The sequence below is a fragment of the Pongo abelii genome, chromosome 19, assembly GCF_028885655.2.
Source record: "Pongo abelii isolate AG06213 chromosome 19, NHGRI_mPonAbe1-v2.0_pri, whole genome shotgun sequence".
Classification (NCBI taxonomy): domain Eukaryota; kingdom Metazoa; phylum Chordata; class Mammalia; order Primates; family Hominidae; genus Pongo; species Pongo abelii.
Genome location: NC_072004.2, coordinates 49,821,732 through 49,846,347, shown reverse-complemented (window position 1 = coordinate 49,846,347; position 24,616 = coordinate 49,821,732). Strand labels below are relative to the sequence as shown.

The following is a 24,616-nucleotide window of genomic DNA, read 5'->3' as shown; positions in this document are numbered from 1 at the left end:
GGTTTCACCATGTTGGCCAGGCTGGTCTTAAAGCCCTGACCTCAGGTGATCCACCCGCCTCAGCCTCCCAAAGTGCTGGGATTACAGGCGTGAGCCAATGCGCCCAGCCAGTTGCATATTCTTGACCCAAACATAGAGACAGTTCCCCCAAGTTCAAAACCACAACAAGCAGCCCACACAAAGGCATACTCTGAGGGTTCTTTCACTGTTACAGCAGTACATATTTAGAAGAGACAACAGATTCCATTTCAGATGCTTCTCAAGAAAGAAAAAGTTCTTTGACAGAATCTCTACTCCAAGTCTCTCTTTTTTTTTTTTGAGATGGAGTCTCGCTCTGTCTCCCAGGTTGGAGTACAGTGGCCGATCTCGGCTCACTGCAACCTCCGCCTCCTGGGTTCACGCCATTCTCCTGCCTCAGCCTCCCGAGTAGCTGGGACTACAAGTGCCCGCCACCATGCCCGGCTAATTTTTTGTATTTTTAGTAGAGATGGAGTTTCACCATGTTAGCCAGGATGGTCTCAATCTCCCGACCTCGTGATCCACCCGTCTCGGCCTCCCAAAGTGCTGGGATTACAGACATGACCACCACGCCCAGCCTCCAAATCTTTTAATTAAAAAAATAATAATAATAAAGTAAAAACCTAACTCTATCTATTTACAGACTAAAACTGCCAAGAAGTAAAAGGACAATGCAGGAATCTCTATTCTTAGAAAATTTCACTAACTAGAGCAAAAGGACTTAGCTAAAATTGGAGAAAGATCAGCTTTTAAAAACCCATGCTGTGCTTGAGTTTTCAGACTATTAAATCCAGAATACAATTTTCTGAGTGTGAGGAAAAGACCAACATTAATTCCACATTTAAGCGACTCAATGAATTTAAGTACTATTCTCAATAACAGCTGTATTTACATTTTATTTCCTCCTATGTCTTACATGCATGGTAAAAAGGCTTTCTGGATTCAGCATTTATCAACATCTCAGGACCAAGAATCTATCACTCTAGAACTGCACTGTCCAATACAGTATCCACTACCTACATGTGGCCTGTTGAGCACTGGAAATGTAGCTAGTCTAAATTAAGATGTGTTCTAAATGCAAAATACAAAATGGATTTCTAAATTTTAATACGAAAAAAGGAATGTACACTACTTTTTTTTTTTTTTTAAACATTTGAAGAGGTATGGGGCGGAGGGGGAAATGGAATTTGACAGACTCACTATTGCCCAGACTGGAGTGCAGTGGCTACTCATAGGCACAATCATAGCTCACTGCAGCCTTGAACTCCTGGGCTCAAGCAATCCTCCTGCCTCAGCTTCCCAAGTAGGTGGGACTACAGGCGTGTGCCACAGTGCCCAGCTAATTTTTTCATTTTTAAGAGACAACATCTTACTATATTGCCCATCTAGTCACAAACTCCTAGCCTCAAGCAATCCTCTTGCCTCAGCCTCACAAGTAGCTAGGATTACAGGTGCTGGCCATCATGACCAACAAAAAGAGATTTTTTATCTTGATTGCATGATGAAATATTTTGAGTATATTGAGTTAAATAGAATATATTTTCTCATTTGTTTGTGTTGTTTTCTTTTTAATGTGGCTATTAGAAAATTTACAATTAACTATATGGATCACATTTGTGACCTCCATTGTATTTCTATTGGGCAATGCTGTGCTAGACTCACCAGAACGTATACATATTTTTATTTTTTAGACCCATGTATACAGTGCCCCTGTATACATGCGTATTTCTATAGCAGTTAACTGAATACTCTTTTAAGAGGGAAAAGATCCTCAAAAATCTGGATTTTAGGCTTGACACATTAAAGCCTGAAATAGCTACTAAATTTGATGGCATACTAATAATGAAAAGCAATTATTTATTAAGTTCCAGCAATTTTACAAGGTGTTAATCACAATGCTAAAATCAAAAATCACTGGGAGAATTTATGCCCTTAGCTTCTAGTCCACTAAGATGTCCATGTCAATTTTAGATGACAGTAAGAAATTGTCTTTTTTTTGCTACAATTGCTTTTTCAAAGAAAAAGATTAAGTTTCCTGTAGTCCCTATAATCTTCACTTATCTCTCTTTCACACTTGGAAAGCTGATGGTTTCTTTTTGACCGGAATTCTTCTAGCCAGGCAATCACACCATCTGTAAGTCTAAGAATGTCCCATCCTTTACCTTATATCCAATCCTCATCCACAAATTATGCCTTTTTTTTTTTTTGCGATGGGAGTTTCGCTCTTGTTGCCCAGGCTGGAATGCAATGGTGTGATCTCAGCTCACTGCAACCACCAACTCCCAGGTCAAGTGATTGATTCTCCTGCCTCAGCCTCCCGAGTAGCTGGGATTATAGGCACCCGCCATCACGTCCGGCTAATTTTTTGTATTTTTAGTAGAGACAGGGTTTCACCCTATTGGTCAGGCTGATCTCGAACTCCTGATCTCAGGTGATCCACCCGCTTTGCCCTCCAAAGTGCTGGGGATTACAGGCGTAAGCCACCATACCTGGCCCATGCCCCTTCTTTTAATATAAACCCAACTAATGCCAGATATTCTTCAAACAGCCCCCAAAAGAACTGCTATTTTTTTTTTTTTTTGAGACGGAGTCTTGCTCTGTTGCCCAGGTTTGGAGTGCAGTGGTGCGATCTCAGCTCACTGCAAGCTCCGCCTCCTGGGTTCACGCCATTCTCCTGCTTCAGCCTCCAGAGTAGCTGGGACTACAGGCGCCCACCACCACACCCGGCTAATTTTTTTGTATTTTTAGTGGAGACGTCTCGGCCTCCCAAAGCACTGGGATTACAGGTGTGAGCCACCGCACCCGGCCAAGAATTGCTATTTTTAAGATGACTGAGAACACAAATGGGAGTGCTGATGAAGACCAATGAAAAATGTTTGGGTATTTTGGTACTTAAATGCAAAACTGTGTGGGAAAAAAAAAATCTTAAAACAGGGTATTTATATTCAAATTCAAAACATTTTATTCCAATAAATAAGCTAAAAAGCACATCTTTAAAAAGATGTTATGACACATAAAAATTATATGAACTTCAGCCAGGCATGGTGGCTCACACCTGTAATCTTGGGAGGCCGAGGTGGGCAGATCACTAGGTCAGGAGATCGAGACCATCCTAGCTAACACGGTGAAACCCCACCTCTAGTAAAAAAAAAAAAAAAAAAAAAGAAAAAAAAAATTAGCCAGGTGTGCTGGCACACGCCTGTAGTCCCAGCTACTCAGGAGGCTGAGGCAGGAGAATTGTTTGAACCTGGGAGGTGGAGGTTGCAGTAAGCTGAGATGGTGCCACTGCACTCCAGCCTGGGCAACAGAGCGAGACTCCATCTCAAAAAAAAAAAAAAAAAAAAAAATTATATGAACTTCAAATTTCAGTATCCATAAATGAAGCTTTACTGGAACACAACCCTGTTTATTCATTTACATATTATTTATGGCTGCTCTGGTGCTCCAAGGGCAGAGATGAATAGTTACAATAGAAACCATATGGTTTACAAAACCCAAAACATTTACTATCTGGCCTTTCACACAGTTTGCCAACTCAATATAGAGAGTAATCGGCATCCATATGGATTTCTAAAAAAGGCCTTTTATGAACATCTCAACAAATAACAGAGTATAAAGCAAGATTGCAGATCCCTTCCTCACCCGATCTTTCCCCTACTGAAACCAGATCAGCATCATTTTGACCAACTACATACTGGACTTCTGCATCTGATTTTGTATTAAGGGGTATTAAAGGAAAATAAAAAACTTAGTTTATAAGTCAGTATCTAGGCCACAAATTATACGAAGTATGTTCCAAGGGGTTTATAAAAGTACTTAATTGGACCCCAGGGTTGGTTAAGGTACTCCTTCTCTCCTTTGTCAGGAGGATCATTCAAAGTCCTTTCAATCCTCTAGTTACAAGATGAGTCACAAATGAAAATACATTTTTTATTTTTTATTTTTTGAGACGGAGTCTTGCTCTGTCGCCCAGGCTGGAGCGCAGTGGCATGATCTCAGCTCACTGCAAGCTCCGCCTCCCGGGTTCACGACATTCTCCTGCCTCAGCCTCCTGAGTAGCTCAGACTACGACTACAGGCGCCTGCCACCACGTCCGGCTAATTTTTGTATTTTTAGTAGAGATGGGGTTTCACTGTGTTAGCCAGGATGGTCTCCATCTCCTGACCTCGTGATCCGCCCGCCTCGGCCTCTCAAAGTGCTGGGATTACAGGCATGGGTCACCACGCCTGGCCAGTGAAAATATATTTATAATGACTTCCCTACCTATTCCCTATCTTATTCCTCCATTCTTAGACACAGTGATAGTTTAATAATCGATTAGGATGTAACTGTAATTTCCTTATGAAGAAAACTAAAGCTATGATGTACTATAAAACATATAGCATTTCAAGGCAGCCAATTATCCAAAACATATTAACTGGTAAATTAAATATATCTGTTGGTTATCTTGTTTGGGATAGGAGGGAGGCTATTACTAGGTAGAGAGTAAGCACCATGTCACTTTACATAGTCCATTTATATCCACATGATGGCAGACTGCTCTTTGACAATGAAGAAGCATAGAATTTATTTGTTTTACTTTGGTAAACTGACTTTGGCTATCAATCAACAGACTTAATGTCCAAGTCTTATAACATTTTTCAAATATGTTTAAAATTTAGTTTTTCCAAAAAATCAAAGCACTGTACACTAAAAATAGAAAAATACAAGGCAGTGAAATCAAATCCTGGCTCACTTGAAGAAATAACAGTCTGTGGGCAACTGGTTGTTTCTCAGGTCACCTCAGGGGACAGATGGTCCCTAAGGTGCAAAAGAATGAACTGGTGCTGATATATGACTGATAAGTTTCAGTAACGGGTCACTGACCATTTCAATTTCCAAGGAACATAAATTACCTTTTAGCCTGTGTATTTACACACAAATATGCAACCTGCAAACTTCTTCTGAGGACAGATGTCAACTACTTTTTCATTTTTTCTTTACAGTCAAAGTAGTAAACTTGCAGATATATCTAAAACCAATTTTAAAACCAGCTTCATAACATATGCTATAAGTAAATAAATACCAAAACCTGGTAACACTAGCATGGAGAAAAGAAAAGCTGAATTAAAAAGACATTCCTTTACACAACTTAGTCAAGACAAAATACACATTACTATGTGATGTTACACTAATTATTCCAATAATTATTTTCTTAAGAAGAGGGACAAAACAGTTTTGATACATTAAATCTTTCTCTTATTTGCCATCCCCACCTTTCTACTCCATTACTGCCTCCTAATACTTTCCCTTCCCAAGGAGATTCGAGATTAATAAATAGCCTCTGCCCTTCAATCTAGAATTAACTTACCTTTTATTTTTACATACAAACACTGGATTTCCCAGAGTGGTCTTTTAAAGGAGTTAAGATTCTAGCTCTGGCAGGGAAGTCAAGTGATTTAATCACAACCATAGTTGTTTCTCTACTGGTGTTTAACATGTACCACATAAACTAACTACTAACATAGCCAATTCTAAGGTCATTTATGTGAGATCTTAAGACTGAAAATACACTTTTAATTTCTGCCTTTTTCTCCAACATATAATCCCTTTTTTAACTCTCTTAACTAAATTAGATGCTGGAATTGATCCAGCCAAGTAACACCTAAAAAAAAAAAAAAAAAAAAAGAGGAAGAAGAAATGTAGGCATCTTTATCTACATACTTACCTTGATCCTGTCATAGGACCTCTTCCATCCTTGTCATATCCCCCACGCCCTCTACCTCCTCCCTGTGACCCGCCATATCCTCTATTATCTTCTCCATACCTACTCACATCACGACGGTCATCTACAAAGAAGAAAATATTACACACAAATAACCACTCTCATTTCTAAAGCTTCAAATAACAATGTTAAATGGCTCTTTAGGCCATACATATCCTTATAGAAAATGGCACATGTGCACACAACTCAAATGCAAGTCATCATAAAATCATCTGGAATTACATGTTTTTGAGAATTATATCTGTGTCAAATTCCATTCTGCTAAAGTGACAGGGCAAAACAGTAATGTGGAACAGTATGAGTTAAAATACAATCTTAGCTACAAGAACCTTAGTAACTTAGATGAAAAGCATGACCCCAATCCTTTTTTTTTTTTAGACAGAGTCTCGCTCTGTAGCCCAGGATGTAGTGCACTGACGCGAACTCGGCTCACTGCAAGCTCTGCCTCCCGGGTTCACGCCATTCTCCTGCCTCAGCCTCCCAAGTAGCTGGGACTACAGGCACCCGCCACCATGCCCGGCTAATTTTTTTTTTTTTTGTATTTTTAGTAGAGACAGGGTTTCACCATGTTAGCCAGGATGGTCTCAATCTCCTGACCTCGTGATCTGCCCACCTCAGCCTCCCAAAGTGCTGGGATTACAGGCATGAGCCACCGCACCCAGCCCCCCAATCTTAAAAGTTACTACTTTCTTCACTTCAGAAACATTTAAATGTAAATCGAGCATGGACAAGGAATAACTGAATCTTCAAACTGAGAGAAGATAGTGAATGTGCTTCCACTTTTACTCATTTACTTATTCATTCAATTATTCAACAAGCACTTACTATTCACTATTCAATTATTCAACAAGCACTTACTTACAATTATTCAACTGAGCACTTACTATGAACCAAACCATGTACTAGGCCTTAAAGGTACATAAATAAGTACCCCAAATGAAGTACAACACCAACACCAAAAGAACTGGTACCAGCAGTATTGTCAAAGGATCAGAGTTCACTGAGACAAAAAGGAAATTCCCGTAATCAGCCATCAAAAGTCATGACCATCTGAGGGCCTCCAAGTTCAGAAGTAGAAATCTGATAAACTAGTTTTGATTACCATGAGAGGGAACATATCTTCAAGGTTACCCTAAATTTTTACAAACAGGTGAAATCCCCTACGGTTCTTTTAATCAGAAATTCATACAAATAATTCTGTGAGGGGGAAAAATAATAATAGAGGTCAGTAAATCTTACCTTGTGTGTGGTGGCTGTAATTTTCCCTTTGTGAATGATAGGACTGCTGGTTTTGACTATAGGAATCATGCTGCTGATCATAATTTGACTGCTCATCATATGAGCCTTGATGTTGATCATAGCCTGACTGCTGGTCATATGAATCTTGTTGACCATAGTCTGGCTGGTCATAGGAAGGTGCTCTTCCACCTTGGCTAAATAGAAATGGAGAACTTAAGAGACTTCATAGGAAGATTACATTTGCTGTAGCAAGTTGGCTGAAACTGATGTTAAGAGTCCTGACCGGTTAGACATTAACCATATTTATGACTACCTTCTCACTGTAATTAATTATCTGCAGTCTCCTGGAATTCCCTGCGAAAGACAATTCTGCCAACGTTGAAGAGGTGCCACATTATGAAAAAAAAAAAAATGTATCTTTGAAAACTGCAGTAAAGCAAAAAATTACTATGGTTTTTTACTATCTCCTTGAACTTTTTTTTTTTTTTTTTTGAGACAGAGTTTCACTCTTGCTGCCCAGGCTGCTGAAGTGCAATGGCGTGATCGTGGCTCACCGCAACCTCCACCTCCCGGGTTCAAGCAATTCTCCTGCCTCAGCCTCCCGAGTAGCTGGGATTACAGGCATGTGCCACCACACCCAGCTAATTTTGTATTTTTAGTAGAGACGGGGTTTCTCCATGTTGGTCAGGCTGGTCTGTAACTCCTGACCTCACGTGATCCACCCGTCTCGGCCTCCCGAAGTGCTGGGATTACAGGCGTGAGCCACCAAGCCTGGCCTATCTCCATGAATTTAAAAAAAAAGTAAAAGATGCTACAAAGTACAGTAATATGTCTGACTAATAAACACCTCACAAGAGCTGAGTCCTTTTAATAGTTACAATGAAAGGCTCTATATCAGTTAATTTTAACAAGTGTCTTCTCTTAAAATATTTTTAGATCTTTTCTCTTAGAATTATCTTTAGAACCTATAGTACAGTTTTCTAAACATCTTCAGTGATAGTACATTTTAGAAAACAGTAAAGGAACCTGCTTTGTAACGCAATTTTTTTAATCTAAAAAAACTCTATCAGGTAATGAGACTGCTTATTCTAGCAATTCGAAAGGAAAATTCTAAGTATCTTCAGAACAAATTACTGTATTAATTACATGCTCTCAGGGTGGGAATGTTAAAAGGCAACATTTAATTGGATTTGAGTTCCAGCAGGTTTACTTATTATAAAAATGGGCTGGGGGGGACAAAAAAGATCTCATAACTTAATAGTTACATTTTATTCTTCACCAGAGGATCAGAACAATCTAATAAAAGATCAGTATGTTCCCGAACTCCCTATCGAAAGCACAACACAACCACAGTCCAAACCCTAGCACTTTAAAATGGCTGTCAAATCAAACTTAACATTTCTTTTCAGACTATATTTATAGTTCATGCTTCCAAAAGTACATCATTTATAAAACAATTCTCCTTAAATTTAAAACTAATTTTTTTAAATTAGTTATTTCTCTTAATGTAGTATGCCTTCTGGATATTATTCCCTACATTTGTACTCTACTTTCTACTTTTCAAAACACTCTCACATCTGTAAGGGTGATAATTTGACCTCACCAATCTTTCCTCAATGCTTTTAATTTTCATTTAGAATAAATGTCTTCACTGTAGAAAGAAAATACTAGAGACCTCAGTTTTTAGCCACGTCACTTGATAGGCCAAATAATTTCTTTACCTCTGTAAAATGGGAATTACTGACACTATTTCACAGTGGTATCTGAAGATGAATCACATTAGAGAATGCAAAAGCATTTCACAGAATGTAAAGTACAATTTTTAAAAAGTAACTTGCTATTATTAAGTAAATAGCTAAAATTAAGTACCAGCTCTTTAAATCTGAAAGGTAAAAGTACTTTATAAAACCTGAAATTTATCAGTAAATATTCACCTACATATATCAACAAATAAAACATATTTTAGGGTATCTGATATATGTGTAAGTTTTGACCCTTTTAAAAAATATTTTTGTCCCTGTAAAGGTAATATATTCAAATGATTCAAAAATAAAATGGAAATTTAAAAACAGATATTGAGAAGTCTCATTCTAAAGGCAGGTTTTTATTTAATCTCAGGGATAAAGCAGAGGTCCAAAATTTTCTAACATTTTTAAGGACATCAATTTATAGCTAAACGATGATTTCACAAATACATCACAAGAATCAAATGACAACGCTATTTCCACATTCTCCATAATATACAGTTGTAAAATCCACACTCCATTAAAATTTCCTTTAAAAAAAAAAAAAAAGTTTAAACCTAGGATTTTGTTGGTTAAATCTGTTTAATATCAGTGTTATTTCCACTGCCCAAAACAATCTCAGTACTTTACTTTTTCCTTACCTTCCTGGTGATTCCATGTTTTGCTGCTGTCCCTGGTTATTATATGGTTGCTGGCTATATGAGCTCTGCTTTTGATTCTCATAACCACCATAGGACTGTGAATAACCTAAAGATTAGATGAGTATATCATTTAGTGAAGGCTCTGATTTTTCAATCTCTGAAACAACAAATTTAACAAACTAGTCCAACCTGACTGACTTTGTCCATAACTGGAGTAACCGCTGTAGTTCTGTCCATAAGAGGAATCAGTCGTTTGCCCATAGCCAGAATAGCTCTGAAATTTAGGTAAATACTCAAGTTTCATCACCTACTTAAGATAAAAATAACTACTTATGAAGAATACAATTTATATTTCAACCTACTTGTGATGCTTGTCCATAGCCTTGGCTGCCTTGATTTCCATAGGTAGAATAACTGCAAAAGAAAAATTTAATACTTGAAAGAAATGTGTAAAAATTTAAAAGTTTAAATGAAGACCTTGCCTTCATTTTCAACTTTCAACTCAAATACAAGCCTCTTTGCTGAGAAATCATCAATCTCCCTGTCTCTAGAGTCTAAATTGAAAGGTGATGACCAAAGACTGTTAACGAAATACATGAAGTCACTCCCAGATCTCCTGAATGTCAAACAAATACCCAAAGTTTTGTTTTGACAATCTCGCAGAAATAAACAAAACTTGGTAAGAGCTAGAAAATTCCAAGAGAATTATGCTTGGGTGTGGGGGTAATAAAAACTACATAGCAAGACTTATAATAAATACCTGAAGCACAAAAATGATGACTACACAAAAAATGAACACCTTACTCAATTTAATCACATCTTGACAGATTAATTTTTTCCTACCATTTGCCTTAGTTAAATGGCTTTAACTTCCTAAAAGATGCACAGGGAGGCATTAGAAGTCCAGTTTAAAAGCCTCAATAATTAGAGGCATGTTTATCCCCAGAGTACAGTCATTGAATGAAATTATACCGTATCCTCAGTGTTGTAGCAGGGCCTGGCACATAGTTCAATAAATATTTGTTGACTGACTAAATAAATGTACCCTCCTGGGATTTGAATTTTAATTTTATAGTATATAAGCTCTAACAAGTCAGAAACAAACTTTCTGAATCTATACTATGACTTTCTAATATCCAAAGAAAACTAAAACATCTGCAAAATTTTTTTTTTATCATTTTAAAGGTATCAAGTGCTAACAAGATTCCTTAACTTTTGAAAATATATTTCACCAAATAAACATTTTGCTAGATACCTACTAGGAAGTTAGCACTATCTTATGAGATCAAAAAAGTCAAATCAGTTTTGTTTTTCAGGAAGCTTAAAATTTGATAAGATATCTGAGGTGCTGAGTATCTTACACTGAGCTGTAAAACATTTATCCTATAAGTTGAAGGCTGTATTTTTGGTAAGAGAAGCCCACTGCATATATACATTCACATAAAAATAGAACTTCCTTTTTATTGTGAGCATGGTAAGCACACTACAAAAACGCTTAATATTTTTTATGGTATTTAAAAAAAAATGTGCTCTGAAAAAACACATTAGCATATTATACACCATCATAAAATGCTTTTTCTAAAAAAACTGTTGAGTTCAATTGCTTAAAAAAAGTTGTGTTTTTTTTTTTTTGAGACAGGGTCTCGCTCTGTCACCCAGGCTGGAGTACAGTGGCATGGTCATAACTCCCTGTAACAACCTTGAACTCTTGGGCTCAAGTGATCCTCCCACCTCAGCCTCCCAAATAGCTAGGACTACAGGTACACACCACCATGTCTGGATAATTAAAAAAGATTTTTTTTAGAGACAAGGTCTTGCTGTATTACCCAAGCTGGTTTCTAACTCCTGGCCTCAAGCAATCCTCCCATCTTGGCCTCCCAAAGTACTGGGACTAGAGGCATGAGCCATAGTGTCTGACATTAAATTTCTTTAATAATTGTTTCTTCTAAGAGATTTCCTAAATAAAACATAAACTTTACAATACCAAGGCGATTTGTTTTAATCTCTAAGAGGTATATTTATTGATGCAAACAGATTTAAGAAAAGGAAGAGGCCGGGCACGGTGGCTCATGCCTGTAATCCCAGCACTTTGGGAGGCTGAGGCGGGCGGATCATGAGGTCAGGAGATCCAGACCATCCTGGTTAACACGGTGAAACCCCATCTCTACTAAAAATACAAAAAATCAGCCGGGCGTGTTGGTGGGCGCCTGTAGTCCCAGCTACTCGGGAGGCTGAGGCCAGAAGCCAGAGAATGGCGTGAACCCGCGAGGCAGAGCTTGCAGTGACCCGAGATCACACCACTACACTCCAGCCTGGGTGAAAGAGCGAGACTCAGTCTCAAAAAAAAAAAAAAAAAGAAAAGAAAAGGAAAAAGCCCAGTACAGTGGCACATGTCTGTAGTGGAGATTACAGTTACTTGGGAGACTGAGGCAGGAGGATCGCTTAAGCCCAGGAATTTAAGGCTGTAGTACATTATGATTTGCTATGAATAGCCACTGCCCTCCAGCCTGAGCAACACAGCAAGACTCTGTCTCAAAACATAAAGAAAAACAGAAAGGGAATAAATGTCTTACAGCACCTGTTTACACTGACTCTCTTCACTCTGTGACAAGCTAATATTTAACTTATAACATCCAGCACCAAGTCTCAAGAGAAGAAGCTTGACAAAATTCACCTCAGTTCTACCCTTTCATATTATTAAAATGTATGTATACTTTACCTTTGCTGCTCACCCCCAGACTGACCGTAACTTCCAGAATCTAGAACACATAAAAAGAATTTAAAATCTTATTTAAAATTATGCTTCCTTCAAAGGCTGACTTTAGCTCATATAGAAGAAATGTGGTAAGAAAATGCAAAGAACTGCAGAAAGAAAAACTAACTCAAGTTAAATACTATGAAACAAGAAATTTGTACAAATAGTATTTACTTTTTACAATAACTACATATTTGCAAACCACTATTCTACATGTGTGCTAAGGGTCACAAGAACCCAGTGAATAAATGTAAATCAGTGAAAATCCATTCTTTAAACAGACTCAAGACCTTAAGCAATACTATTATATACAAAAAGACATCTGTTAAAACTAATCAGGTCCAAAAAGGGGAAAGACATGCACTATGACATCCCCAGGATTACATCTACTTGTACATCCTTACCACCCCAAGATATACACCATTCCTCTGTATTGGACTGCCTTGGCTGTCAGCACCAACAAAAATATTTCCAAAGACTTGCTAAAAAAAAAAACCAGCAGCTAAGTTAGTTGCTCTATTCTGATTTTACCAAGCTTTCAGGGATTCAGCCAATTGGCACAGCAAGTCAGCAATACCTGCTTGTAGCTTCAACTTAGCAATTAAAAAAACTACCAAGGGACCGGGCATGGTGACTCACACAATCCCAGCACTATGGGAGGCTGAGGCAGGCGGATGGCTTGAAATCAGCCCGGCCAACATGGCGTAACCCCATCTCTACAAAAAATACAAAAATTAGCTGGGCACGGTGGCATTTGCCTGTAGTCCCAGCTACTCGAGACGCTGAGGTGGATCACCTGATCCAGGGGCAGTCAAGGTTGCAGTGAGCTGTGATTGTGCCACTGCACTCCAGCCTGCACGACTGAATGACACTTCTCAAAAAAAAAAAAAAAAAAAGTGGGGATGGGGTGGGAGTGGTAACATATAAAAAATAAATAAAAGAATTTGAACTATGGGCTTTTCTCAATACTTCAAAATGACAATCATATCAAAAATTACTGAAGAGGTTCTATTTATCTATCCTTTAAGCTTTACTCACAGTCAAATGAACGACCTAAGTATGTGATGCATAAGAGCAGTTTTTATGAAACACTTTTGCAACTGCAAAAAATGGCTCTAAGTCGCAAACTGTTGACCATCAGACCCAACCTCACTCAATTTGAAACAAAAATCACTGTTGTCAAATCGTTCTAAAACCCACCAAAACCTAATGAAATTTTTCTTTCTTCTTTTTAAGAGATGAACTTTTCCTGTCACCCATGCTGGAGTGCAGTGGCGCCATCACAGCTGACTCCTAGACTTGAGTCATTCTCCTGCCTCAGCCTCCTGCGTAGCTGGGACTGCAGGTGTGCAGCACCACGCCCAGCTATTTTTAATTTTTAGAGATAGGGGCTCAGTAACTTTCTCTTTTTAAAATTTAATTATACAATATGTCCCTGTAACAAACTTTTTCATCCAATTTATATAACGCTACAATATGAAAATATGGCCACCGAATATAAGTGGGTGATGCCAAATTTGCCACTTTTCTGCAGTAAAGCTCTCCAATTAGACCGAACAAGATTTTGTTTAATGCTTAATTTTAAAAACAGTAAATGAAGGCCAGGTATAGTGGCTCATCCCTGTAATCCCAGCATTTTGGGTGGCCAAGACAGGAGTACTGCTTGAGCCCAGGAGGTCGAGGCTGCAGTGAATCATGATTGCACCACTGCACTCTAGCTTTAGCCACAGAACGAGACCCTGTCTCAAAAGAGAAAAAAAAACAATATTAAACGAAATCTTGACACAAACTACTACTTCTATGAATATGGAGGGCATAAAACTAGCTGAAATGAAAAAGAAAAAATTACACATCACTGGCAGGCCCATGAGAAGACAGCTAGAGTTGTAGCTAACAACCAAATAAGAAAAATCGGAAAAGAATACACAATCTAATTAGACCATTAAGAGATTAGATGCCCCTATGAAATGACAGGAAATCAGATTCTCCCAAATCAAAGGATGAAAAGGGTTATGAGGGGGAAAACAATGAGTAAAACAAGATATCCGTGGATGCATGAAGCCTTAGGTTCAACTATATCCTGAAGCATGGATGTAGGTTCTCCCAGTGACAAGGTATACAATCACAGCATATTTTCTTTAGGTTCAGGCAAAATTTTAGTAGGGTACAGCACACAGGTCCTGTAACCCTATCTCAAATCTAACAGTAAGGCCCTTAATCTTAACCCAGTCATTTCAGCCCTCTGAAATTATAAATCTAACTTCTTTAGCTGGCTAGCTTAAAAACTCCAAGATGATATAGAAATAAGCATACTGACTAGTAAATCTGGCCCTTGGTATAAGTCCTTGAGTGATAAAGTGCAGATGTTTTACATTCATCAGAGAAAATCAGTTTATAGATTAAGGCATCCTAAACAACTGTTCATTGTGATTATTTGACACTTGTGCTTTGTGTCTGGACCTGCGAATTTAAATTTAAAGTGCTTCTGAATTTCCAAGTGTATAGTTTTGATTCTCTTTGTGTTTTTTCCTAATATTCCACTGCAGCCAGAAAAGTTATTTTATTATTCTTGATATTTGCTCGGATTTCCTGTTTTGCTTTTCCCCCTTGGCACATGTGCCCTGTGTGCCTGAAAATAATTATGTATTTTCTAAATTTCAAGTGAATTCTATCAGTCTATAACATTAAGCTCATTAGTTGTATCAGTCATATTTTACTAACGTTTGATCTAGTCTTACTAATGTTTGGTCATATTCTTACTGTTTGCCTGATCTACTAATTACACGAAGAGGTATTTTTTTTAACTTCCCATGTAACTATAGACTTGTCAAGTTCTTGTAATTGTCATTTAGGTTTTTTATATATATATATATGTATATATATACACACATACACACACACACACACACACACACAGTTTTTTTTTTTTTTTGAAACAGAGTCTCACTCTATCACCCAGGATGGAGTGCAGTGACATGATTTTGACTTACTGCAACCTCTGCTTTCCAGGTTCAAACAACTCTCTCGCCTCCGCCTCCTGAGTGGCTGGGATTACAGGTGCCCGCCACCTCGCCCGGCTAGTTTTTGTATTTTTAATACAGATGGAGTTTCACCATGTTGACCAGGCTGGTCTCAAACTCATGACCTCAGGTGAACCACCCACCTTGGCCTCCCAAAGTGCTGGGATTACAGGTGGTAAGCCACCAAGCCTGGCCTGTTTTCTATATTTATTATTAGGCACATAAAAGTATAGGCCTATGTTCCTGGTGAATTTCCTTTTAACATTAGTAATGTCTGAACTTTATTTTGGCTAGTAACATAACTTAAAAAAAAAAAAAAATCGGCTGGGTGCAGTGGCTCACGCCTGTAATCCCAGCACTTTGGGAGGCTGAGGCGGGCAGATCATGAGGTCAGGAGATGGAGACCATCCTGGCTAACATGGTGAAATCCCGTCTCTACTAAAAATACAAAAAATTAGCCAGACGTGGTGGTGGGCACCTGTAGTCCCAGCTACTCGGGAGGCTGAGGCAGGAGAACGGCATGAACCCGGGAGGCAGAGTTTGCAGTAAGCTGAGATTACGCCACTGCACTCCAGCCTGCGCGACAGAGCAAGACTCCATCTCAAAAAAAAAAATCACCTTTTGGTTGGTGTTTGCAAATTGCTTGAGCTGAGGAGTTCAAGACCAGCCTGGGCAACACAGAAAGACCCTATCTCTACAAAAAATTTTAAAAATTAGCCGGGTAAGGCAGTGTGCACCTGTTGTCAGTCCCAGCTACTCTTAAAAAAAAAACAAAAAAAAAAACCAAAAAAAAAAAACAGAAAAAAGAAAATTCAAGTCAATGGTTACTTTCTCTCTAAATTCTTAAGGATAATTTCATTATTTTCCAGCTTCTTAAAATATTTAATTAGTCTGTTATCAATCATACCACTGCTTCCTATTTTCTCTAGTAGGTTATTGGTATTTCATAACCTGCATTTTTACATCAATGTATCTAGGTATGAATTTGTTTCATGTTTAAATCTAGTGTTCAATTCAAAATGTTCATTTACTTTGGAAATCAACTATTGATTCTTCCTCCATTTTCTCCTTCTCAATCTCTTATTAGATGTATGACAGGAATTCTTAATCTATTTCCCATGTTTCTTAATCTTTTTTTTTGGGGGGGGGGGGACAGGGTCTCGCTCTGTTGCCAAGGCTGGAGTGCTGTAGCACAATCACAGCTCACTGTAGCCTCGACTTGCTGGGCTCAAGCAATCCTCCCACTTCAACCTCCCGAGTAGCTGGGATTACACATGCATACTGCCACATTCAGCTGATCTTTTTTGTATTTTTTGTAGAGATGGGAGTTTCATCATGTTGCCCAGGCTGTTTTCAAACTCCTGAGCTCAAGCGATCTACCCACCTCAGCCTCTCAAAGTGCTGGGATTCTAGGCATGAGCCACCATGCCTGAAATCTTTCATTTTCATATCTTATCTCCCTGAATTGAACGCTGGAAGATCACATCTACCTTCTACATCTGAAAGATAAATCACATCCATCATATCTGTAATTCTTTCTTCTGCTAAGTCTGTTATTCCAACTTATTCACTTTTCCTAATTAATTCTAAACGTTTTACTTCTTTTTCAAATCTATGTGGCTTGTTTTATTAACACCTTGATCTTTTTTTTTTTTTTTTGAGACAGAGTCTTGCTCTGTCACCCAGGCTGGAGTGTAGTGGCTCAATCTCGGCTCACTGCAACCTCTGCCTCCCAGCTTCAACCGATCCGATTCTGGTGCCTCAGCCTCACAAGGATCTGGGATTACAGGTTCCCGCCACCTCGCCTGGCAATTTTTATATTTTTAGTAGAGAAGAGGTTTTGCCATGGTGGCCAGGCTGGTCTCGAACTCCTGACCTCAGGTGATCCACCTGCTTCAGGATCCCAAAGGGCTGGGATTACAGGCATGAGCCACCGCGCCCAGCCAACCTTGATCTTAGGGTTGATTCCTTCCTTTTGGTTTATTTTAACAATTTTAAACATAAAAATATTCTCTCAGATAATCTGTTAGAGGCTCTAATCCTATTTGTCATTGACTCTCATTTCGGTGAAATGTTTCCTAAAGCTCTGCAATTTACCATGAACACATCTTTTGCAAGGCTTGCTTTATCTGAAATTCCTTGTGATCTAAACCGTGAAATTTCCTCCAGAAAATGTTTTTCAGTTTTTTGTTTTTTTTTTGAGATAGAGTTTCTCTTGTTCCCCAGGCTGGAGTGCAATGGCGCAATCTCGGCTCACCACAACCTCCGCCTCCCAGGTTCAAGCGATTCTCCTGCCTCAGCCTTCTGAGTAGCTGGGATTACAGGCGTGCGCCACCCTGCCTGACCAATTTTGTATTTTTAAGTAGAGATGGGGTTTCTCCAGGTTGGTCAAGCTGGGCTCAAACTCCCGACCTTAGGTGATCCACCCGCCTCGGCCTCCCAAAGTGCTGGGATTACAGGCGTGAGCCACTACTACCAGCCGTTCTTCATGTTTTTAACAGAAACACCAAGGGTATTACCAGCCCAGAAACCATTTTTACGTTAATTTGTCTTCAAGTTTCCTGGAGCCTAAATGTCCATGCTACCTTGTCATCTCTTATGTTGGTACTAAGGTTTTTTCCAGTTCATTCCTTCACAGAATGTACAGTCCTTTAACTCTGTAATACATAAGTCTAGAATTTATGTCAAGAGTCTCAGTTCCCATTACCTGGCGTTAATGGTCCGTACGTTTTATCTCTGGTCCCTACACAGTTACTTCAGCAATAAAACCCAGGTCTCTAAAAAAGGTGTATGCCCTCCTCTCCAGGGTAGCTGGCAAGTTAGCTCTTTGCCTACCATGCTGGCTCCTACTTCATTTTTGGCACTGGGGGTTTGTCCTTTCTTAGTTTTTGCATTTTTTAAAATCTTTGTAGATAGATTTTCAATTTAATCGTGGTCTGCCATACTGCCAGAATGAGAAGTTATCCTGACTTTGTAATTTTTATGTGTGTAACTGATTTGAATTCGTTAAGGTGTTAGCTAATTCACATCTGTAAACAGTATTAGAATGTTCGACTTATAATTTCTACAATTTTGATTTATTGATTAGTTAAGTGCTTATACTTTATTAGGTTTTTTGGAGTGGTTGAGTCAATTTGATATATTAAATTTACATGTGTAGTCTGGAATGTTTAAAGGACTTAACTAAAATTATTAATGGCATTAGTTGTTTTGGGGGATTTTAATAAACATTTATCAAAGAACAAGTCAAAAGCATTATTTTTACACAAAGTCAAAGGTATTATTTTATACACTTATTACAAAACATATAAATAGTATACCAAGCCTAAGAATATAGTCTAGCTTTAACTAATTGAATGTTAATTTAAAAACAAGCATCTAATAAGTAGTCCTTTTCACACACCGAAAAGCCAATTTCGTATTTAAAAAAAAAACTCGAACTGCAAAATAACAAATATCTGGTGTCTTAGTAACTTGAAGATCAATACTAATGATTAAGCCAGCTTATATGCTTATATGATACATGAAAAAGCCTGTATTTTACAAACAGCAAACCACTAAAACTTTAACTTTACACAGAAGCCACTGTTTTATATCAATAATTATGTTAAAGATCAAGACAGGCTAAAAGTTTTTAACGAGGACTGAAACCATTAAAACTTGGCAAATTTCTCCACGAGGGTAGAATTTTAATTTCTGTTTAAACCATGGGTAGATGATAACACCCTTGTGAGGGTGTACTATATAAGTACTTCTAAGGAGCTTTATCAGACTTCATCCCAAATTACGTACCTAGAAAATGATGTACCAATGTCTACTTTGGAATAAGAAATTATTCCTTGTTTGAGCAAGGATTAAGCAGAAACTGAAATAAGTGCAGTTTATAGCCTCTTATATGAAGTAGATGGGCACCCCTCAAAAACAAATCAATATCCTCGCTCCTTAAATATCAACATTAATCTAAGTAATGTATAACATGCTCCTGTCCAAACGTTCCCGCTAATTTGTAGTCTTCTCAGATCGATGCTTCATTTTAGTCACACATTTCTATCCTTCAAGACCGGGTACCTGGGTTTTTTGTCTGGTTTTATAACACTAGGCAGGTTTGGCCTTACTCAAAATATAAGACTGCAAAATGCCTGTTTCACCTCAACCATACGGTTTCGGGAAATGTTCTGTATTTCCAGCAGAAAAGTGGTATCTAACTCTCATGACGGTTTCTAGCAAGTGGATAGACACCTGGGTCTTTGCGGCCCGTGATGCAGCCTAACAACAGAGGACCTTGTATGAACAGCTAGGTCTGCTAAATCAAGAGGACATCCATGTTCTAGACTTTTTATTCTGGTTTAGCAGGATCCAAACTGGTTGTCCTGAAGAGACTAATGCCTCTCTTTCTCTTCCACACAATGGGTGGCCTCTGCCAAGTTAACTGCTTCGTGGGGGGAAAAAAGATTGCCTTTCCTTTGGTCTGCAGGTTTTAAGGTAAATGCCACATACACCTACAGGAGCTTATCAATAATAGATAGACAGGGCTCACTTTCAAACTCTTTCAGGAGATAAACTGGAGGGGAAGACGAATGGCAGGAGGGTGAAGAAGCTGAATTACTATGCAAACACCCCCAACTCAAATCCGGGTGGTTACTGCAGAGGGAATAACGATAAGTACGATTTCGTGTAAGGCAACGTCCTTTGAAAGGGCTCCCAGAGCGTCAAGGCCCCCACCTGATGAATGGGTGAGTCAGGCAGGCCCAGCTCCACTTCGAGGATGGGAAAACTGAGGTACGAGGCGGCGAGATGACTGGCCCGAGGCCTCGCTGAAAGATCCGAGGCGGAGCGGAGAACCAGAAGCACCGCTTCTCTCAGGCTGATGCTCTAATCTCGGCTCCCCCCGCCCCTACGATGGCGTAGACGGCCTCCGCCCCCCGCCTCACACACACCCTCCCCCGGGAACGGCAAGTCTCCCCGGGTTCCAAGGACAGGGTCAAAAGACAAGAGGCCCGAGGCGCTCCCGCCGTGATTTGCAGCCGGAGAGCCGTTGGGAGCGTGCGTGCCTCCAGTTCAACATGGCGGCCGCAGCGGCCGCCCCCCCACCCCAAGCCTCCCTCAGGGCCGGAGGCTTCTCCTCGGGGCCCTCCGGTGGGCGGGAAGACAGCCCAACCCCGCCAGGACCTTCTCGTCGCTGCCGCTGCTCGCTGAAGGAGTCACCTACCCGACATGACTAACGGCCGCGGCGCGGAGGCCCCACAGCCTGCCGAGAACAAGGAATACGAAAGCCAAGCGGCGCGGCGGCCGGAGCTGTACTGAGGGCGGCGCGGCGGGCTGAGGCGGACTGCGGGGCCCCGGCAGCCAATCAGCGGGCAGCGGGTGATACCACAAAGCCGCGGCAGGAGGGGTGTTTCTGCACTGGTACTAGCCGCCGAGCCCTGAGGCCTTCCCAGGGCCCTCTATTCCCCCCTCCGCTAGCCGTACCATTATTGAGAGGGAATTGAGAAGAGAAAGTACCAATGCCACGATCACGATCGGGGAGGAACTGGAACCTACTCGCTCCGTCTTATTTACAATCCTATTTCTCACTTTATAGGGTCTGATGGAATTTGCGGTTAGGAAACGAAGGAGGAGGGACCTTATAAACACAGAGTATTTGGTTATGCAAAGCCTTTCTTTCCCTACAATTTCGAATGGTACGTCCTAGCTGGCGGCTTTTGCGGCAGAGTGCTTGGGCCACCTGGGGGCGTTCGGAGTCGGCGAGCTCGGGTACTGCGAGTCGTGACCAGCTCGCCTACCTGATTGCCTCCCGGTTTGTTGTAACTGTCTCGCCGAGTAGCAAACAAGGATGCTGGAACAAAAGGGTGCATTAAAACGAAATCGTACACAAATCTGACCCTGAGAATGTGGCAGGGCGGAGGGATCGAGCTTTAATTTTCAGCACTATAATAATAGCTGACTCTTAATTGTCAGGCACCTTACATCATCTCATTTAATTCTCACAACAGACTGATGAAGTATTTTCCCCATGTTGCAGATGAGAAGACAGAATTCATTTGACCTAGGTCGTACAGCTAGTAAACGGCCAAGGTGGAATTTGAAGCCTGGTAACCCAACGACATTGCATGTGAGTTTAACCAAAATGCTGCACGGCCCAGCGGGGTGGGCCCAAGGCCGCTTGGGCTCTGTAGCAGGAAACGGGCTGGAAAAGCTCAGAGAGCCAGCAAAAACGTTTTCCGGGAGGGCATGGTATCTGAGCCAAACCCTAGGTGATGTGCAGAAGTTGACCGAGTAAAGAAGTGAGCAAAGTACTTTGCAAGTAGTAACAAGTAGTTCTTCAAGGGGAGAGTAGAAGGAGATGATGCCTGAAAAGGAGGGGGCTAAATAGCTGGGGCCTTGTCAAATGCATTAGAGTTCGCACTTTATCTTGAAGGAAATGAGAACCACTCACCAGAGGATTTTATAGGAGAGGAGTAATATCAGATTTGTATTTTCTGGCTGCCAAATGAAAAATGCATGGAGATGAGAGGCGCTTAAAAGCAGAGACCAATTAGGTGGCCAATGCAGTAATTTTGGTGAGAGATGATAGTGCCCTGGACTTAGGTAGTAGTTCTGGAGATAGAGGTAAGTGAAGCGATCCCAGAGATACCCCGGGGTAGACTAGACAAGAGCTGGTGATCACCTGGGTTGGAGAGGGTAGTGGAGAGAGAAGAGTCTGGGGTGAATTCTGGGTTTCCTGCGTAGACACGGGGGCCGGGTGGTAGTGTCATTGACTGTGATAGGGAACAAAAGGAGGAGCAGGTTGCAATGGAGGTGAAAAGGGAAGTTCAGAGTGAATGCCTTCAGGTCAGAAAAAAGACGTGAGGTCATCTCTCCCCATTATACCAGCAGTGATTGTGCCCTCAACTCTAGATAAAGAGGGTCACAGAACGCTCTAGATAAGTTCAAACAAGCAAGACTAAAGGAATGAAAATTATTTCATGACTAAAAACCATTAAACTGTTTAGCATATATATTGAGGAAGGCAGCTCAGCAGAGAAGATGGGCACGTCCAACAGAAGAGAATTGGGTTATGGAGGGGAGGGGAAGAGGTAATTCTAGAAGATCCCTAGAGTGACCTAGAGGGTTGTTCTTTTTTATTTCTTTTCTTTTTTTGAGAATTTTTTTCAAAGAAGGAAATACCAAAAGTGTTACTCATCGACTCCTTAAGTTTGTACCACCATTTATTCATTCACTCCTCCTTCAATTGCCATCTCTGGAGGTTTCCTGTGTGACAGGCTCTGGAAGGCCTTGGAGAGACAGAATTAGGAAGGAGAGCCTCTGCCTTCCAGGAACTACAGTCTCGTAACAGGAACAGTGTGAACCTGTGATTTCTTTTTTTTTTTTTTAACTTTTATGTTAGGTTTGGGGGTACATGTGAAGGTTTGTTACACAGATAAACACATGTCACAGAGATTTGTTGTACATATTATTTCATCACCCACGTATTAAGCCCAGTACCCAATAGTCATCTTTTCTGCTCCTCTCCCTCCTCCCACCCTCCCCACTCAAGTGGACCCCAGTGTCTGTTGTTTCCTTCTTTGTGTTCATAAATTCTCATCATTTGGCTCCCACCTATAAGTGAGAATATGCAGTGTTTGGTTTTCCGTTCCTGTTAGTTTGCTAAGGAGAATAGCCTCCAGCTCCATCCATGTTCCAAAAAATTTCTTGTTGTCTTCATAGTATTTGTTTCCATATTCGTCTTCCCCTACTAATGTACCAACCCTCACATCATTTGTCCTGATAAAAATCTGTAGATAGTCTCAGAGGCTGCGTGTCTGCTGACCTGCTGCCACCCACGCATCAGGACCTGCACTAACTCTATCTTGTCCTGCCAAACCTGTGATTTCAATCAACTGCTGGATGTGCTAGGATTGGAGGATGCAGAGTGTGCTCTGAAAACACAAAAGAAGGGCACCTTGCCCACACGAAGGGTGGGGGGTATCAAGGAGGGCTTCCTGTGGGAGGTGCCCCCTAAACTGAACTTTGAAGAAAGTACAGGAATTAGGCAGCGAGGATATACCAGGAACGTCATGCTCCAAGCAGAAAGGGCTGTATTTGCAAAGACTGGGAGAGAGCAAAGTTCTGGGAATTGCAAGTGGTCAGTCTGGCTGGTCTATGGAGTTGCAGGAGTGAGGAGTTGTAATAAATGGAGTGAAGGAAGTAGGCAGAAGCCACATTCCAAAGAGCCATGTGTGCCTTACAGAGGAGTTTGAACATTAAATTTAAAACAATGGGGAACTTCTGAGGAATGTAATCAAAGGACTAACATTTTCTATATCCATTATTTCTAGAACGGGCCTATGAAACATGTAGTGCTGCTATCCACATTTGGTCAATCAGGACACTGCAGCTCAGGGAGGTGAAACTCTTGAGCAAGTTCACACAGCTGATGAGAACTCATGCCCAGGCCTTTGGACAATGCTCAGTGTTCTTTTCGCAGTGTTGCTGTTCTCCCACACTTGATACGAAGAACTCCTCCCAGGTCTGCATTGCTCTGGGGCCTCTTTACAAGGGTCCTTCTCTACCACAGACTGACTCCTGTGCCCTCCTGCCTTCCAGGTCTTTGCCTGGAAATGATTCCACTGCAAATGGTTATCTGCAACAAACTTTCACCATCACCCAGGCATTTTTTTTTTTTTTTTTTTTTTTTTTTTTTGAGACGGAGTCTCACTCTGTTGCCCAGGTTGGAGTGCAGTGGCGTGATCTTGGCTCTCCGCCTCCTGGATTCAAGCAATTCTCGTGCCTCAACCCCCCAAGTAGCTGAGATTACAGGTGTGGGCCACCACAATCAGCTAATTTTTGTATTTTTAGTAGAGACAGGGTTTCATCATGTTGGTTAGGCTGCTCTCAAACTCCCGACCTCAGGTGATCCGCCCATCTGGATCTCTCAAAGTGCTGGGATTATAGGCTTGAGCCACTGCGCCCAGCAATCACCCAGGCATTCTTCATGCTGCAAGATCCTGCTCCCTCTACATCCTCCCTCCTGGCCTCAGGCTGCATATTTAGGGAAGACAGCAGGTACATTTTACACATCAGCTTTAGCAGAATGTATCTGAGAAAGTCTCCAGGCTGGGCGCAGTGGCTCATGCCTGTAATCCCAGCACTTTGGGAGGCCGAGGTGGGCAGATCTCCTGAGGTCGGGAGTTCGAGACTAGCCTGACCAACATGGTGAAACCCTGCCTCTACTAAAAATACAAAATTAGCCGGGCGTGGTGGCGCATGCCTGTAATCACAGCTACTCGGGAGGCTGAGGCAGGAGAATTGCTTGAAACTGTGAGGCGGAGGTTGCAGTGAGCCGAGATGACACCATTGCACCCCAGCCTGGGCAACAAGAGCAAAACTCCGCCTCAAAAAAAAAAGAAAGTCTTGGTACTGGGCCTGTTGGCCCTGGATCCATTCTTCCTGTC

The 24,616-nt window shown here is 40.7% G+C and overlaps 1 protein-coding gene across 2 annotated transcripts in view; it reads right to left on the bottom strand.

Annotated features, from left to right (window-relative positions):
• Nucleotides 1–20,530, bottom strand: part of TAF15 (TATA-box binding protein associated factor 15) — a 37,876-nt gene extending 17,346 nt beyond the window's left edge. Inside the window, exons 1-7 of one of the 2 annotated variants that reach the window (XM_024234781.3) lie at nucleotides 20,392–20,530; nucleotides 12,127–12,166; nucleotides 9,770–9,821; nucleotides 9,597–9,681; nucleotides 9,408–9,513; nucleotides 7,022–7,215; nucleotides 5,726–5,846 (exon numbers count right to left, since the gene is read on the bottom strand). In XM_024234781.3, the coding sequence (XP_024090549.1) occupies nucleotides 5,726–5,846; nucleotides 7,022–7,215; nucleotides 9,408–9,513; nucleotides 9,597–9,681; nucleotides 9,770–9,821; nucleotides 12,127–12,166; nucleotides 20,392–20,398 (605 nt within the window). In that variant the 5' untranslated portion in view covers nucleotides 20,399–20,530. The remainder of the gene's footprint in view (nucleotides 1–5,725; nucleotides 5,847–7,021; nucleotides 7,216–9,407; nucleotides 9,514–9,596; nucleotides 9,682–9,769; nucleotides 9,822–12,126; nucleotides 12,167–20,391) is intronic. The other variant, XM_009251529.4, reaches the window with a different exon arrangement.
• Nucleotides 20,531–24,616: the final 4,086 nt, after the last annotated feature.